The following is a 19,417-nucleotide window of genomic DNA, read 5'->3' as shown; positions in this document are numbered from 1 at the left end:
AGACCTCTGTCCTCCTGACCACTCTCCCTCTGGGCACCACAGTCGTGGGTGGCGACTTCAATGCAGTCTCCCTCCTGGCCTTAGATACAACGGGCCCTCCTTCTGCTGCCCGCACTGCGCAAGCAAAACAGTTGAGGACCTGGTCCGAGTCGTTGGGCCTCTGTGATGTGTGGCACACGTGGTACCCACGCACCATCCATTTTACTCATACTTCCGCGGCCCACCGCACACAGGCACGCATAGAGGCGATCTTTGTCCCCGCCACTGACTGCTCGATAATCGTGGACACTCGTATCCTACTTAGGGGAATCTCAGATCACTCTCCGGTGCTCATTAGTACAGGGACTCCCCATCCCTCTGCCCACCAAACGTGGAGGATGAACGCTTGGTTCCTACAAGACAAAGATTTTAAGAAGGTGATAGGGAAGGAGCTTGAACAGTATTTTCTTACCAACGAGGGTACCCTGTGGGAGGCCGGGGAGGAAACCATACGGGGCATCGCGAAGGGGCAACTTAAGAAACAGAGGCAGGCGTAGCTACGGAAAATTGCCCTGAGGGAAGCGCAGGGGTTTCACTTTGAGCAATCACTCTCCCTGTCTGAGGACACTGCCCAAAGCCGACAGCTAGCCCATCTCCGGGCCGAGATTAGGCAGTTATCTCTAGACACGGCCAAGCTCCTCTGGAGGTCCTCGGTGGCGAGAATCTATGGCTGGGGAGACAAAAATGGTACGATTTTGCATAGGTTAGCTACTTTTCCCAGGGCGAATCGTATAATCTCAGAAGTGGTAGACGATCAAGGTACGGTGCATAGTGCCCCTCTAATGATGGCTGCACGTTCGCCGGCTACTATCGGCATTTGTACGCAGCGCAAACCCCGACCTTTCGCTTTGCGTTCTCCTTGAAAGAGGCAACGTGAGTCTCCCCCGGTTGGAGACGGCCGCCCAGAAGGACCTAGACCGCCCCATCTCTAGAAAAGAAATTGAGGAAGCAATTTCCCTCACATCATCGGGTAAGACTCCAGGGCTAGACGGCCTTCCCAAGAATACTATGCGTCATATCGCGACACTCTTGTGCCCCATCTGGCCGGCCTTTTTCGGGAAGCCCTTGAAAAGGGCTCCTTTCCGCCGGAGACGGATATTGCCACTATTGTGGTCCTCCCGAAATCCCAGCCTCCCTCCCGTCACTGTTCGGACTATCGTCCCATATCCCTCCTAAGTACGGAGATCAAACTGTACGCCACCATCCTGGCCCAGCGACTGAAGTCGTACTAGCCCTCGCTAGTCCACCCGGACCAATGCAGCTTCATGCCCGAACGTGCGATCTGTCACTGCCTTCAGAGGTTACAGCTGGCTCTGGCCCATCGACACTTACTCACTCCTTATCTAGCTCTCCTCCTCATAGATTTCGAAAAAGCTTTCGATTCGGTGGATTGGGCATACCTCCAATACGTGTTGGCTGAGATGGGATTCGGGCCCCAATTCTGAGCACTGGTCCGTGTACTCTATGCACAGCCGCGTGCGCGAGTGTTGGTGAACGGCGTGCTGTCCGAAGCCTTTCCCATTGCTAGGGGTACACGGCAGGGATGTCCCCTCTCGCCCTTGCTTTTCGCCCTGGCGATGGAACCCCTGGGCTCCCTGGTGTGGGCTGAAGATCGCATTAAGGGCTGGGAGTGGCCAAACACCGAAACAGACAAGATTGCGCTATACGCGGTGATGTCTTGCTTTTTCTGGCCGAACCCGCCTCCTCGGGGCCACACTGACTCCGGTTGCTGCAGGCGTTTGGGCAGACATGAGGTCTTCGACTGAACCCTGGGAAATCAGTACTGGTCACACTCCACTTATCAAGAGACTGTTACGACTGGCAGTCCAATATACCGCTTCGGCACAACTCCTTTAAGTATTTGGGGATATGGATTACCGATTACCCGGCTTCCAGAGCTGGGTTGGTCCCTCAATGTTACTCCACTGGTTAAAAAGGCCAAAGAAGACCTTCAAAAATGGAAGACATTACCCCTGAACCCTCTGGGTCGGGTTGCTTTATTTAAAATGTTGATCCTTCCCAGGTTCCTCTATGTCCTCCAGAACACCCCTTTCTGCTTCCCTAGGTCCTGGTTCAGGGAATTGGACAGCTTAGCAACTATGGGGCGGAGGAAGAGCGCGTCTGGCCCTGTCCACATGCCGGATCCCTTCCTTTGACGGGGGCATGGGAAAGACGCATCTGTATCTATATTTTTTAGCTGCACGTCTACTGGTGGTCCACGATTGGTTTAATGGAGGATGGTCTGATCCGGCCTATCGGCTGGAATTGAGCGAGCTTGGATTATCCAAAGTCCAGGCCATGATGTACGGGGGGGCCCATTCCGTCCCAACTGTCCGACGTGACGCGGTCTGTATTGCTGGCCTGGGGGGCATCACTACGCCACACCGGCTGGTCGGGTAAACTGACCCAATGCACACCCCTCTGGCATAGGGATTGGCTCCAGGAGGTAAGTGGCCTGCGGGGGTTCAAAACCTGGGACCTCATCGGCATTACGCAACTTGGGGACATTGGGGCTAGAGGCCATATGCTCTCCTTCCAAGATATGCGAACCCGTTATTCCCTACATCCTTTCCAATTTTATAAATATTTACAATTAAGACACGCCCTTCAGGCACATATCACTGACAACACTCGGCTCCCGGAATAAGCCCTACGGAGGCCCAGGCTCTGTTGGGTGATTTGGGTAGGGGGGGCATCTCTCGCACCCTCATCAACAACACTCCCACCTCACTAGACAAACTGATGGACCAATGGGTAGAGTGGGTGGGCCCCCTGGACGAGGTGGACTGGCGCGATGCACTCATGGCACCCAAGATGATCACCGCCTCCGACAAACTCAGGCTAATCCAACTATATTATCTACACGCCGCCTATCTCACTCTACTGAGCCTCCACCGAGCGGGCTTACACTCCGACGTGTCCTGCACAATGTGCGGCCAGGCTCCGGCTGATTTTTTTCACGTGGTTTGGTCCTGGCCTCAGCTGGAGAGATTTTGGGGTGCCATTGAGGAGGAGCTTACAGAAGTCCTGGGGTGGGTGGTTCCCCATGACCCACGTCACTCACTATTCGGGATCACGGATGGGTCCCGTAATGACAAGATCTTTTTTAAAACAGCTATGATTGTGGCTAAACGTGACATAGCGGCGGCATGGAAATGTTCCAATCCACCAGACCTGGGAAAGTGGCACAAGGGAGTGGACTGGTGCGTGACCCAAGAAGAAGTTCTGTACACGGCACGAGGATGCCCTAAGAAATATCGGAGGGTGTGGGGTAAATGGCTGGGCGCAGTGGAAGACATTAAGTGATTTACTAAACCTTTTTGACGCTATACATTCCATGGGGTGTGGAACTGTTGGTTGCATTGATTTCGAAGATGTAATTGATCATTTAACCTCCGTGTTTTTGCTGATTTGCTTGTAAGTTTTAAAATCAATAAATTTGAGTATAAAAAAAAAATGAGTCAATCCCCAGTAGTTCCCATTTACGGAAACCCTTCAATCCACCGACCTCCCTTAGGAGGTCACTATCCCACAAAGGATTCCTTCCTGTTAGCTTCCCTTCCCAGCCCAGGAATTTGTTGCTTCCTTCCATATGCGTATTACTGTTTGGGTATGTGGTGGTAGCTGATTCCCCATCCGTCTGTGGTAAAGTGCAGCTGGGTATCCCCTCTGTCCCATCGAGTGGTGGCCGACCCTATAGGCAGGTTCATACCATCCTATAAACACCCATGCATTATTTGTGACCAGCTGTGCCACCCAGTAGTACTTTCTGATGTCAGGAATGGCCAGTCCGCCCTCAAACACTCCCCTCTATAGTTTGTGCATGGCTATTATAGGACTTTCCTCATTGCATAAAAGCAGTCTTATTTCACTGTCAACTTTTTGAAAGAAGTCCGGTGGCACTTAATAGGGCGTATTCTGTAAAACGCATAAGAAACGTGGCAGCACTATCATTTTAAACAAAGCAGCTCGTCCTAGTAGAGACAATGGTAACTGTCTCCAGTGTAGCAACCTATCTAGTTGAGTGAATAAAAAATTCTCCAGGAACTCAGTGTCTGTTCTTGAAATCATTATTCCCAGATACCTAAATTTGTCTTTGTTCACTAAGGTACGTGTGCTAGATGGCAGAGCCGGTGGAGCTCCAGCAAGCAGATAGGCAAGGGATTTAGCCAAATTTATCTGGTAGCAAGAGTATCCCCCAAACAATTGGAATATATGAAGTATTCGATCTATCGATGACCTTGGGTTCATGGTGTACAACAGTATAGCATCAGCATACAATGATATTTCTCATCCCATCCATTCCCTCCCGGTATTCCCCGTATCAATGGGTCACATCTGACCCACGCTGGCAAGGGCTCTAATGCCAGGGCAAAAAGCATACGAAAGAACAGGCAGCCCTGCCTTGTACCCTTATGTAAGGCCACGGATCACAACACCACCCCATTCACTCTCACCCTGGCCAGCGGGTTCGTATACAGAAGCCGGACCCGGGCACAGAACGTTTTACGAAATCCAAACCGTTCTAGCACTGCGAATAATTACAGCCATTAATGCTGTCAAATACCATGTGGGCATCTAACGTCAGTAGCACAGCCTCTTCTTCCGGCCTCTGTGCCGTAAGATGCATTGCTCCATACAGATGCCTTAAATTAAGCTGAGTGCTCCAGTTCGGCATAAAGCCTGATTGGTCATGATGTATTATGGACGTTGTAGGAGGCTGGCTAGGTATATGGTGCACAATTATTTGAGGGAAGCACCCTGCACTAATCCGGACAACGCTTACGGTGATTTTAGTTGTCTTAGACAACCATAGAAAACTCTCCAAGTGGTAGCTGTGGAGAGCAGCCTCCAGGCTTAGTACAGAAGGAGTGTTAAGAAGCGTGTTTTTCCAGTACTAATCATGTAGTGTAGGTTAAATGAAAAGAACCACACACATAGCTCACATGCCTCGAACATAGTTATATTTATTATACACATTCACTAACACATTGGTATAGCTCCTACCCGGAGATATAAACACAATACACAAAATATTTCAAAAGGAGAGCAGGTAAGTAGCACAAACACACAGTGGTCTCCAGGGGGTGAACAAATCATATACTAATAAAGCGGAATGCAAACTGTGACCGAGGTTGAGACTTGACCCAGAAGACCTAGAAGAGCTAGGGACACAAGGCACCACACAAGGTAAGTACCCAGGAACCCCACAGAGGCAATATGCAGAGTAGAAACACAGCTGCGTACTCAATGCAAGTCAACGGGGAAGTCAGGGTTGCAGGGAAACCCTGTGGAAGATGGAAGGTTGGAGAGTCACCCCACCGGTGGATACCCCGGGAACTAGAATACCTACACCAGGGAAGCCGGGTGCATGGGTGCGAAGTGATGTCGGAAACCGCTGTAGACCACTATGGAGGACTTCAGTGAAAATGCCGCTGGTAAAGAAGGTGAAAGAGTCCGGTGGAATAAAAGGATGGATTCTTGGAGAGGAGTACCTGCAAGCAGAGGGGACAGAGTCTATGCCACCTGGGAGAGACCAGGAGGCACGGAAGACCAATGACCACCGATGACGGAAGATGCAGGAGAGTTGACGGTGACCTTGTCACTGCAGCTGTGAGGACCAGGTGACGCTGTGGAAGACCAGGAGCCGTCCACGAGCTGACCCACGTCGGAAGTTGAGAAGCAGGGGGGTGGTGTGTGGCGGGAACGTCAACAAGCCTTGGCATCAGCAACAGACGTGGAAAATGAAGAAGGTGCAGTGTCAGAACTAGCAAGGTCAAAGGGACTCACCAAGTGCAGGAGAGTCAGAGCAGGCCCGAGCAACCAGGCAAGCCCACTGGAACTAAGAGGACCCATAGGCCGAAGGGACAGAAGTCGCAAGAGGGCCTCAAGCAGCTCACTAAAGATGCAGTCCCACGGTGCAGAGGATGCGGTGAGTACGAAGATCTTGGCAGGAAGGGATGCTGGAGCTTCTTAGAACCCGAAGATCTCTGGAGAAGAGAGTCAACAAGACTTGGCAACAGCAAGTCAACATGGTGCACAGGGGTGCTGTATTAGCGGTTCCGACGAGGAATACTAGCATCAAACTCGGTGAGACAACAGTGCAGGCCTCAAGGGAGTTGCAGAACGACCACCTGTGTTGCTGGGCCTTTCGAAGTCTGGAGGGTGTCAGGAGGAGCAAACTGGTCAGTTAGTTGTGGTGCCTGCAGATGCAGGGGAGTTATTCCTTTACTCCAAGGGAGATTCCTTTGGGTGTCTTTGATGCCCACAGGCCTGGAGAAGAACCTGGGTGAAGCACAGGTACAGAAGACTGGCAGGACGACGAGACCAGGAGCAGCAGGTGTATTCCCAGATGCAGTCTCGGTTCCCAAAGCGAAGTCCGACCAAGTCCAAAAAGTGCCCACATGGTAGAAGTAGAAGTGGTTTCGGATCTGAATCTTGTCCCACGATGAATCTGAAGTGCCACCCACAGGTAAGCCCTTAAGTACCCAAAGAAAAGAGTTGGGACAATACAGGGGTACATAATGAACTCAACTTTGTAAAAGTACATGGTTAGGGGTCCTACCAGGTGACCTCAGATGTGGCATGTGTAGCAACCCCATTGACGTTCACAGACTATTTGAGAAATAACAGACAAATCAATGTTTCTCATTTGCTGACAAACCTAAAATACCAATCTTGTGCCAGGAAACAAAGGGATGATCCCCCATTTCCATTTGAGCACCTATTTAGGAGACTTTGAAGAGAAGGTGGATAAGCAGTCAGCAACTAGAAGCAGGACCATCTTCATCTGTAGGAGGCTGAGAGTGGAGAAGAGGTGGTTTGCTTTGCAAGGGGGAGGAGAGATAATGAAGCAGGGGAGAACATCACAGGACTCCATCGCCTATTAATTTTTCTCTCACTCCAGGGGTGAGAAGAAGCCCAATCCCCACACTGTAAATTCAAGCTCTGTGACCAGAAACTAAGCAAAGGACACCAAGGACTCTACTCATTTGGAACATTACCATGTGAAGCCAGCTCAAGTCTAAGCACTAAGAATGAGGAGACAAGATGTTACTGGGAGAGAAAGAGCAGAGATCGAGCAGAGTGGCATTCTACTGAGCGTGCATCAGGAGAACTGCCAGGGGGATGACATAAACATTGGATGGAATACAAGGTGCGCAGCTGGTGTGATGAACCAAATAAAAGAATTGGGGAAGAAAAGATGGCGGAGCACTACAAAAAATGTCAGTTTGAAAAAAAAAAGAACTTAAAGTGCCAGTTTGTCACAAGAGTTTGAACATAGTAAAAACAAAAAAAGTCAAAAGAAATTAAAAACTTTTTTAAAAACAATTGCCAAACTGTTCCAAAAAGAGTTTCTTTAGAGTATGACACCCCCTAAAAAGAGCTTGCTCTGCAGCCAACACCCCACTTAGCAGGGCTCGAAAGCTGTGCACTGCTGGGGTTGGATGCCCGTAATGTGTTTTGTGCAGGACTTGGCCGAAGGCAAGTCCCTGCATCAAATTCCTGCAGAGTACACCCTAAAAGCCTTGCACAACAGGGATTGGTCGACTGTTGAAGTCATCCAGGACCTACAAAAAACCCTTGGTGAGCACAGGCGAAGACTCGGCACTGGTTGGCTTGAACACCTCTGTTGAGTTGTATGCAGGGCCTGGGGGAAGGCCAGGGCTTGTGACTAAAGCCCCAGCATACGGCCGAAGGTTGTGTGTAGCATGTGTCAGTCAAAAACAGTGGGTTTGCCAGGCCGTCTTAGCTAGTCCAGCTGAGCACAATCAGCCATGGCCAGCTGGGGTTTGATGCCTTTTACGGGTACGGTGAATGACTGGACAAATACTTTGTGCAGCAGGGATTGCAAATGATGAAACTGTTCAACCATTTAAAAAAAAAAAAATAACAATGAAATTCACTGGGATTTTTTTTCTTAAAACTCAGTGATGGTTTGAACTCAAATGCGTTATCACAGGTGTGTTGCATGCGTTGGTAGCCCTAACTGGTGCATTTCAGTGGTTTGTTGTGTTTGAACCAGACCCATAACTCAGTTTCTCAGTGTTTAAATGTGTTTTTTTCACTGAACATGTTGGCTAGTTGCGCATTTTCTTTTATTGTATACTTGTTATGGTTTCAATTGAAAACACAAATAAATGCCTGCTGATACCAGATTAAACAGTTTCAGAATGTAAAGAAAAGATACACATCTTGCTGTCAATGGAAAGTTGTTTTGTAGAATTATATTACTGCTGATAATAATCTTTCTACTTTATCGGAGGGGTTGTGATGGTCCACAGTGTAAACAAAGGCAGATTTTGATGTACTCTAACATTGCTAGAATCTCTCACCTTCTTAATAAAATAGTAATGTGGCACTTCAATGCCCAAGAGGGCCTGGTGAGTGGCTTGTCTGGGGAAGCTGTCCTGGAGCAGGAGGCCATGCTCTTGGGTGCTGAAGAATGACATGATCCATACATCCACCTACAAAAAGGGACAATAAAAACAGTTCGGGTGAAAGGTCAGCAATCTCTTTCAATGCAGATCAAGGGCACTTTACTGGTTAAGGGAGGTCACAGTTTGTTAGAAGTGTGATTTTATGACAGATCAAGACATGAATGCGAGGGAAAGATTAAATGAAAAAAGTACTTATCTCTAAACGAATTCTCCAGTGTTGTTATCTTTCATTGCCTCAAATGCAATTGTCCACTACTGCCTTTTACTGTGAGGAAAATTATTTAAAAAAGGGTTGCATATGAACTTACGAAAGGGTCTGACTTTGAATTAGGACATAGGACTGATAATCGATATGAGGCAGTTAGTTCAACACATCCTTGAATTGGACAGGGTATGTCGGTTAGATGGTGAAAAAGGTAATTACCTTCAGCTATTAATTATTTTATGGATACTTTATGGCCAGATGTATGAAACACTTGTTGTAAAATAATGGTAGTGAATTGCGACCAGGGTGGAATTTTATGAACCGAACTATGTATTAATAGATCAGTTTAAAAATTGTAATCTGACCTACCTCATCAATATTAATGAGGTAAGTTGCATATTGCGGATATCTATGATTGGTGGCCATTATCCCTAAAGGAAATGGGGCTGCATTAAAACAAAAAAAAACTTTTCAAATGTTTTTTAAAAGTAGACAGTGGTCCACTGGCCCACTGCCTACTCTTCAACAAACATTTTTTTGTACTTACATTCACAAAGGGTCCAAGGCGATGCCTTCCTTTTTGTGAATGGCTAACCAGCTCAGTTGGAAGTCGGTAAAACTTCAAAGTTTTGCGGCTGGATTTCGGTCACAAAACTTTGCAACATATGATTAAAAAATCACTATTTGGGAAAGATGCCCTAAACATACCACTTTCAAATAGTGATTTGCTATGCCCTTCTAACCCCATCTTTCAATTCGGTAAACTGTTAGTGATCTGCAAAACGGATTTAATACAATCCAAAAAGCAATTACAAACACTGTGATTTAGGGAACTGCATGGTTTGCAACACCTAAATGGCTTTGTACATCTGTCCTTAAGTTTCCACAGGTTCATCACCCGGAACAGAAAAAAGCAACTCCAACACTACGCAAAAATACAGAGCATGCATTTGCAGTTTTGGGTGTTAGGTGACAGAACAATTCCAAAAAGTCACCATCTTAATTCTATGATGTCAGTTTGGCCGGGTGTTCTAGTCTCCGCAGAGGTTGTGGAAAGATGATAGAGCTAAAAAGAGTACATACAATAAAAACAGTCAATGAAAGGTCACACATCATCAGAGAGTGGAAGAGGGAGGCCAATGATGAATTTGTAGGAAACCAGTGAAGTCATAAGAAAACCTCAAATGAAGGCATGGAACTTGTTCAAATAGGTGCATCTTCCTGGAGATTAGTCATCACCTGAGTGACATATACAGAATGATTGCAAATAGGGTACTGTGTGAAGAACAGCTGCCAAAGCAGGCATTGTTCCTAGAGGCAAGGTCCAAACGATGATGTTTCACGAACGAAGGTACAAATGCAAAACTTGAAAAATGTCAGAAATTACAATCTCTCTGAAAAGAGGGGGTGCCAATGTTGTACCTTTCACAGAGTGAACTATTATTTTCTCTGGGAGTGTGGATTTACCTCTTCGAAAACTCACAGACAGCTGCAAAAAAGTCTAATCACATAATGCTTTGAAAGATCTCTCCTTTTCGTTACAGAAAACCCATCATAATAATCTATTTAATCTGGCTCCACTCTTTCAACCAAGACACAACAAACAGAAACATTTTAGGGTCAAATCTATGCAACGCCTTCCACAATTTGGATAGGGGGGGTGAAGGCTACGAGAGAGATTTTCTGAGATACACGAAATTCCAAGATAAGATGGAGTAAACACGAAGGCCCGGCTTGAAAAACAATATTGAAAGATCAACTTACAGTGACTAGGTTAAACTCTACAAACCACTGTTATGGAATCTAGAAAAAAAGTTTCAAAGTGAGGAGCTACAGAGAGCAGAATTCATTGTCTTAAACTGCAAAAATGTGAGAACCAAATTAAAGCCCCAAGTTGGCAGGACATCGTATTTGTGGGTACATGCATTGTAAAGGTCTTTCAAGTATATAAGAACTTAAGGAATCTAAAAGAGAGAATGAGAGCCCTGGAGCACAGGCATGGTGGTGAAATGTCTGCATTGATCATACTTACATTTTAAGTCCTCCTTCACCAATAAGAATGTTAGCATAAGAGGGATCCTACAACTGTGGGATACCACTTATGCACAAGAACTTCCACAACGCACCAGCCAAGTGGTCAGAAGAAACATACACTTTGTGACCTTCATTGCATAGCCAATTTCCACTTCTTCAAGTTGTTATCAACGACATGATCTGTGCTGCTCTGCTTAAAATGATGTTAGGTCGAATAAGTCACAGCTAGATTAGCTTTTTGTGACATGTCTGGATGCAAAAAGTCTAAAGGTAAAGGGGAAGGAGTGACTGAGAATAATATACTGATCCAAGGTAACTCACACCCGCTCTTCCAGAAAGAGCACCATCCAACATACAGCTGATGTCTTGCTCTCTGCCAGACAAACACATTTAAACAATTTTAGAGCTGCTGCAGAAAGGGTACAAAAGTTGTCTGGCCTTCCTTAAAGTCACAGATTTGTTTCCTGCAAATGGTTGGAATAATCGTTGCTGCTGTGGCTGCTCTGTTCCCTTTACTGGAGAAAAGAATGTCTATAGCCACAAAACGTGCAGTAGCAGAGGTGGAAGAAACATGCATAGGCAGTCAGACAGACCTCTCCCTGTGGTCTGCTGTTGCTTAAATATCTGCAAGATCTCAGAATTTCAGATGAAATGTTTCTTCCTGTCAGAAGTGATGTCTATCAGAAACACTGGGATATTCTCACAGGAAGGGCACAATACACATCGGGCTATGCCAGCAGAGGACTACTTTTGTGGCCATGGAGTGAGCGGCCACATCCACTGAGTCCACAGAAACATTCAGGAAACGCTCTGACACATCCATACCGTGACTTATCTCTTAAAAATGTCTGTGTACATGCTCGGACAAATGATAGCTTATTCCAGTAGCCATATTCTATAAAGCTTGTGCATAGCAGAAAAAAAAACGAGACTGCGTTCTAGGTATGATGAGCAACACCCCTTAAAGTGAAAAACCTTTCTATCCCAAATATCCTATTTCTGACTCTGTGAAAAGGGTGGATAGAAATGAATTTTGTCACAAATTGGCTGGCATGACCTGTCCTTCAAGGCTCTTAGGAAGTGGATGCACTCTATAAAATACAAGGTTGACAGGAGATGGGCATTGTCTACAGGCAACTCAGCATGAAACACTCAGGCTGAGAAAGATTTTTGATACCGTGGCAGATTTAGCGTAATAGCAGCAAGGGGTTTGGACCTAGGCGGCTGGACGGAGACGTAGTGAACTAAGAAAAAAAGGGGGGGGCCTAGCCGTCACATTCAAATGCTGCTAAACCAATTTAACAGACTAAAGGCCATCAATTGAATTGATATGGGCTTGAAGCATTTATTTGCAACTTCGTTCTGTACACTTTACTCCACATTTAATCATGGGTCAGGTAAGTGCGGATACGTTTCAGTCAGGAGCAAACTAAAGAAAATTATATATATTAAGGCAACAAATACAACAAAGACATCCAGACTTTGTGATGAAGTATTGTGATGTAACAAACAATACATGAACCGTGATACATAACAACAATTATCTAAACACTATAGCACCAGTCTTAGCTCACAAACGGAGCAGCTACTAGGAAAAGAGACATTAGGCCCAGTAGTAGAACAATTCAAATAACATTTCTACTTGGGGAAACCTAATTAAAAGCGAAAGTCCTCGTGTTGTGTAATGGCGACGCGTTTCGATTCCCAAGGTGGTTTGTGGGATTCTCTTCAGGGGGTGGACTGGTTTATCTGATTGAATAGAGAAATAAATTTGCACGTTGCAGGCGAGAAGAGGCAGGTTAAAATGTGGATGGCACGATTAGGCGCCAGACGGGCAGTGCTTTTACAAAAGGTATAAGAATGCTTGCTGTCAGTTAAATGGAAACCTAGTTGGACTTTGGTTTGACAACTTTCGCCATGCCGGCGATGTTTTCTTTGATGCTTCCTTTCAGCTCTCAGTCTGTTCAATACTTGAACATATAGCTTGAACAGCGCCGATCCGCTGCAAATTTCACAAAGGGGTAAAAAAAAGTTGCTTCCTTTAAAGTTCGCACAGAAACGGACCGCATCGCATCTCTTTGCCATCAGCTGTGAAGGTCATCTAAGGGTGTCTCATTCTCAGTTTCTCTCTCGTTCAGATTTAGGCAAGGAGTGGCTCTAGAGAAGTAGAGGATAGTTACTTCCCAAATCAATGTTTGTGTCTCTTTAGGTACAAAGGAGAAAAGTGACTCATAAGCCACATCACAAACATCTTCTAAATTACAAACCATGTTCATTTTTATGAAAAGATATCAAATAAATCAATTCTACATTGATGTACGGAGATATTTCAATATTTGTGTGTATTAATGACAATCCATTGACGGGCAGGAAAAGTTACTTCCCTGTAAGACATTAGGCCCAGTAGTAGAACAATTCAAATAACATTTCTACTTGGGGAAACCTAATTAAAAGCGAAAGTCCTCGTGTTGTGTAATGGCGACGCGTTTCGATTCCCAAGGTGGTTTGTGGGATTCTCTTCAGGGGGTGGACTGGTTTATCTGATTGAATAGAGAAATAAATTTGCACGTTGCAGGCGAGAAGAGGCAGGTTAAAATGTGGATGGCACGATTAGGCGCCAGACGGGCAGTGCTTTTACAAAAGGTATAAGAATGCTTGCTGTCAGTTAAATGGAAACCTAGTTGGACTTTGGTTTGACAACTTTCGCCATGCCGGCGATGTTTTCTTTGATGCTTCCTTTCAGCTCTCAGTCTGTTCAATACTTGAACATATAGCTTGAACAGCGCCGATCCGCTGCAAATTTCACAAAGGGGTAAAAAAAAGTTGCTTCCTTTAAAGTTCGCACAGAAACGGACCGCATCGCATCTCTTTGCCATCAGCTGTGAAGGTCATCTAAGGGTGTCTCATTCTCAGTTTCTCTCTCGTTCAGATTTAGGCAAGGAGTGGCTCTAGAGAAGTAGAGGATAGTTACTTCCCAAATCAATGTTTGTGTCTCTTTAGGTACAAAGGAGAAAAGTGACTCATAAGCCACATCACAAACATCTTCTAAATTACAAACCATGTTCATTTTTATGAAAAGATATCAAATAAATCAATTCTACATTGATGTACGGAGATATTTCAATATTTGTGTGTATTAATGACAATCCATTGACGGGCAGGAAAAGTTACTTCCCTGTAAGACATTAGGCCCAGTAGTAGAACAATTCAAATAACATTTCTACTTGGGGAAACCTAATTAAAAGCGAAAGTCCTCGTGTTGTGTAATGGCGACACGTTTCGATTCCCAAGGTGGTTTGTGGGATTCTCTTCAGGGGGTGGACTGGTTTATCTGATTGAATAGAGAAATAAATTTGCACGTTGCAGGCGAGAAGAGGCAGGTTAAAATGTGGATGGCACGATTAGGCGCCAGACGGGCAGTGCTTTTACAAAAGGTATAAGAATGCTTGCTGTCAGTTAAATGGAAACCTAGTTGGACTTTGGTTTGACAACTTTCGCCATGCCGGCGATGTTTTCTTTGATGCTTCCTTTCAGCTCTCAGTCTGTTCAATACTTGAACATATAGCTTGAACAGCGCCGATCCGCTGCAAATTTCACAAAGGGGTAAAAAAAAGTTGCTTCCTTTAAAGTTCGCACAGAAACGGACCGCATCGCATCTCTTTGCCATCAGCTGTGAAGGTCATCTAAGGGTGTCTCATTCTCAGTTTCTCTCTCGTTCAGATTTAGGCAAGGAGTGGCTCTAGAGAAGTAGAGGATAGTTCCTTCCCAAATCAATGTTTGTGTCTCTTTAGGTACAAAGGAGAAAAGTGACTCATAAGCCACATCACAAACATCTTCTAAATTACAAACCATGTTCATTTTTATGAAAAGATATCAAATAAATCAATTCTACATTGATGTACGGAGATATTTCAATATTTGTGTGTATTAATGACAATCCATTGACGGGCAGGAAAAGTTACTTCCCTGTAAGAAATGCTCCGTACCTGTCATCCTAGTTCTCTTCAATATAGTCATAAACACTGAATTACTCACCCATTCGCAGGATCCCGGAGCACTTAAAAAATCAAATTTTTAAACAAACATGCATATATATAATTTTTTAATTCTTAGAAAGCTATACTGGTCAAATATTATTTCTTTTTTTTCTTAAAAAGAAGCCGATTATAAATAAAAGTATCACTGAGTAATTAAAGTGATGGCAAGACGTTTCACAAACCTTTTTTAAAAAGAGAAAAAAGTTAAATAGGATAGTGCAAACTGGATATAAAGAGCTGGAAAACTGAAACGTCTCCTTCAAGGGACTGCTTGCCACTAGTGTCCCGTCACTCCTGGTCAGTGAGAGTAGAGCCTGTTTATTTTCATAAAAAGATATGCACCCTGGTTATGAAGCTAATGCTAAACTCTACTCCAGAAGGAGGGAGATTTGCTTATGACTATGATTTCCTTCGAGAAGAAAGAACTAGGATTTCAGCTAAGTAAATTTTCCTTCCCCTCCAAGGAACTGTCACTATTAGTCATAATCACTGAATAGAGTAGCAAACCCATCCACCGTAACAAAGGTGGAAGAAAAGTAAGGAGAATGTAGTCTAGCCAAAAACAATTCTCAGAGAAGCCTGAGCATCAAGCTCTGAATCTGACTTCAGGCAATAATGTTCTGCGAACATACACACAGATTACCAAGTAGCAGCTTTAGAAATCTCTGAAACAAACATTTCTTAATAAAGAAGAGTCGAAGCCGTGTAAATTTAAGAGAATGGGCTTCAGACCTTCTTGAAGAGTCCACCTTGAAATGGATTATTCGGTTATGGCTAAACCAGTTTGAACATGCCTGTAATTGACAAGTAGGTAATCTGACTGCCTAAGGTCTTTAGTCTTATCAAGAGTGTGAAGGGATCCTTCTGAAAGAGAAGATGAACTCTGAAAGAAGTTTTGTAAGGAAATAGGCTGACAAACATGGACAGCTGACACATCTGTAGGCAGATAACCTGTATGAGTACTCTTAACCACTTTGTTCTTCCACAGAGTAAGACTTATGGCAGGGAAGAGTTTGTATTTTACTAACTCTGTAAGCGAGGCTAATAGCTACAAGGAAATCAGCTTTTAAAGTAAAATGCTACAGGGATATTCTATGTATTGGCTTAAAATATCGACACAATAGCTTAGAGAGGACTATGTTAAGCTCCCATTCTCCTATGTTAAGCCTTGTTGTGGGATAAGGACTGGAACTTAGAACTTTCTAATACCCTCTAAACTGCTTTGACCATTTGACCATTGACACTTTGGAAAAAAAGAGACTTGTGAAGGACTTTTTTCTAGGTGGAAACAACCACTGGGTCTTCCTTAATCGAAGAAAGGTGCAACTCTGATATATCTAAATTGAGATTGTAAAGGAAATATTGATTCTTCTTGGCATTTGTAAAGATTGAAAATATTCTGCATGCACTAGATTCAAAACCTCTTCCATAAAAAAAAAAAATGTTTTGGTTGATGGACCCTTCACATCTTGTAGAATGCTCATATAGTCTTCTGAAAGATTTGAATGTCCACACTGAAGGACTTCAGGCGCTAAACCACAAAGTTCAATGATGGAAGGATGGGATGCCGAATGTAGTCACTGAACTCATGCAGGAGATCTAGCCAGTACAGTAGCCTCTTTTGCAGGCCATTTTATCAGCTAAAGAAGGTCAGTTAATCACCACTGGTGCGGCACCTCTGGTGCCATGAAGATCACCCCTGACCTTGTAGTATGGCAGCTTGATAATTAAATCTAAAATCATGGATAGTGATGGTATGGCATATGGAATACAGAAACATCCCTGCCTAGTCTATCGAAAGGGCAAACCCCTCTTTGTCCCTGTTTGATAATATCTCAAGGCAAGGTCTGGAGATTTTTAGTTTGCTGGAACTGCAACGAGGTCTATTTGAGGACAGCTTCAATCATGGACAATATCTTGCAGCACTTTGCTGTGTAACATTCATTTGTGATTTTCTTGGTTTGTTTTTCTGAGTGAGTCTACTTCTGGATTTTGAACACCTGGTAGATGGAAATCCGCTCCCAAATCGATTGAGCTTCCTATTATAGACTTTTGTAATGTGCCATTCCTTGCCTGTTTAAATATGACATTGTTTGACATTTGCTTGTCTGCATCGATAGAGCTCGTCTTGACGGTTGGCCAAAATAAATCGAGAGCCAGATGGAAAGATCACAAATCTAGAAAGTTGACTTGATAAAGACACACCAGCGCTTGAGGGTGATCCATGTGCCCACCTCAACATATGAGAAAGACATCTGTATAAATCTTTACATCAGAATATCCTGATGCAAAGGTACTAACTGAAGAAGGTATCGCGATTGGCACCACTCATGCGCAGGATCCCGGAGCACTTTAAAAACATCCCATTTTTAAACAAACATGCATTATTTTTTTTTAACCTATTTGAAAGCTATACTCCTCAAACTTAATTTTGTTTCTTTTAGTCTAAAAAACAGAAGCCTATTATAAATTAAAAAGTTTCATTAAGTAATAAAAGTGATGGCAAAGGTTTCACAAACCTTTTTTCAAAGAGAAAATTGTTAAGTAGGATAATGCAGACTGTCTGTAAAGAGTTGGAAAACTAAGATGTCTCCTTTAAGGGACCACTTGATTTGTAAATTGAGGTAGTGTAATTGTGTCTTCCCAGTTACTGGTGAGCTGGCAACACTGGACCTCTAGAAACTACTGGAGAGGCTCCATATGCCGCCTTGCATGAGGTACTAGGAAAATTTAAAAAATCAATTGACCCCAGTAAAGACAATATCTGACATGCAGTTGGATTTACAGTCTTTAGAAGACTGCTACAATTCAGACAGATGGGTGAAAGATTTTCGTCAGATGGGTACACTTTTTGTTTTTTCATAACAAATGTTATTGGGTTTTTGCCAACAATGGGACCCAGACAGTCCATGTACATACATAGGTCTCGGCAGGATGAGACCCTAAAACATGTAAAACACAAACAGATGCACAGAATGGCCTCGACCACACCCTCACCCCAAATCAGTGTCTAAAATCTTCTAAAAATGCAGATCCTGATCTCGCCACATTTCGCTGTATATCTTGGCCATAGTGTCTGATTTCAGCATCCAGTTGCAGTCTCTGCCAGATCTTCTGATGTTTCTGGGGCATCCCCTAACTAGGAATACTGAAATTTCCAGCCCCATACAGAGTCCATCCAACACTTCCATGCCCCCCAGGGACGGTGGTACACCCGCTTTGCAGTGGTGAGCAACATCCCTTTCCGCTAGTGTTAAGCCCAAGAAATAATGAACAGCATTTATAATGGTTCCCACCTATTCCCTCAGTGCAGTAGAGGAGAAGCAGTTTCGAGACAAATGGAATGACCCATGCAAGAACCTCACCCAGACAGGACACCACCCCCTTCCAGAAGTGTGCCAATGCAGTGCAGCTCCACACAGTATGAATGAACGTGCCTTCCTCAACCTCGCAACATAGACACATGGGATATTCTATGAGACCCATATACCACAGGCGGTTCTCGTATAGTATGCTCTATGTAAATATTTTAACTGAATCAGTCTCAGGCAGGAGGATATCGACGCTCCACGAGGGGCCTCTAGGGCTTCTGTCCAATCATCTTTGTCTATGTTGTCAATGTCAGCTTGCCATGACGCTCTGAGGGCAGGTAGTGTAGTGGAGCTGTTAGTAACTAGGTATTGATAGATTTTGGGAATGTTATGACTTTCTAAATCACCCCTTAGTCGATTGCCTTCCAGCTGACTGAATTCTGGGAGATCTGAAAGGCTGCAGAGGTACAAGGAAATAGCATGGCGCAGCTGCAGATATTTATAAATTGGTTGCGATGCATCATGTATTCAGATTGGAGCTCCTGAAACAATTTGTGTGTGATGTAATGCATTATGTCGCCTAGTGTAGAGATGCAATAGGATCGCACCCTGAAAGCCCCTAGCATAAGCTACCTGTGGGAGGAGGGTGCCCCACCACAGCGGCGAAACCTGCGACAGTTGCCCCACCAGACCATTCAGCAAAAGGATTTTCTCCATACCTGCACTACTACTCTAGTCGATGGGGGGAGGGCACCCATATCCGTCCTGCTATAAAGCATGTCAAGCACAGAGGCGGCACGCATCACCTACTTCTCTGTGGCATATGCTGGATCATCCTGTGGGCTATAACACAAGTTGTTAACAATCTGCAAGTGAGAGGCAGCATAATAAGATTGAACATCTGCGGCGGCAATTCTGCCGCAAAAGGCAGACTAGAAGCAAGTTTGAAGTGCTATGCATGAGGCACCTCCACACCACAAGACCTGACCCAGGAGTACATTGATCTGTCAGAACCATGAGGGAGGGACAGTTTAGGGGTAGTTCAGGAATTGGTATAGAAGGCGGGGTAGTGAAATCATCTTAAAAATGGCTGATCTGCCAAGGAGAAATAGAGGCAGCGAGGACGAAGTCTTAACGTCCTCCTTAACACGCAAAAGCAATGGGGCCATGTTGTGGTTCAAGGAGACGGGGATATGCAAATTGAACACCCCAAGATATTTAAACCTTCCAACTGCCAATGTCAGTCTTGACACCCACATCGTATCGCTTGGTAAACCACCCAATGGAAACAAGACAGCCTTGCCAATGTTCATATACAGTCTGGAGGTCTCGCTAAAGACCAGCAGGAGT

General features: G+C 44.6%; 1 protein-coding gene across 2 annotated transcripts in view; it reads right to left on the bottom strand.

Moving 5' to 3' along the window:
* Positions 1 to 19,417, bottom strand: part of IFT140 (intraflagellar transport 140) — a 1,808,590-nt gene that overhangs the window by 742,979 nt on the left and 1,046,194 nt on the right. For both annotated transcript variants that reach the window (XM_085628169.1, XM_085628168.1), the window contains exon 17: positions 8,376 to 8,507. In XM_085628169.1, coding sequence (XP_085484295.1) covers positions 8,376 to 8,507 — 132 coding nt within the window. The remainder of the gene's footprint in view (positions 1 to 8,375; positions 8,508 to 19,417) is intronic.

The sequence above is a fragment of the Triturus cristatus genome, chromosome 10 (assembly GCF_964204655.1).
Source record: "Triturus cristatus chromosome 10, aTriCri1.1, whole genome shotgun sequence".
NCBI classification, from domain to species: Eukaryota; Metazoa; Chordata; class Amphibia; order Caudata; family Salamandridae; genus Triturus; species Triturus cristatus.
Note: the sequence above shows the minus strand (reverse complement) of the source record. Positions and strands in the feature narration are given on the sequence as shown.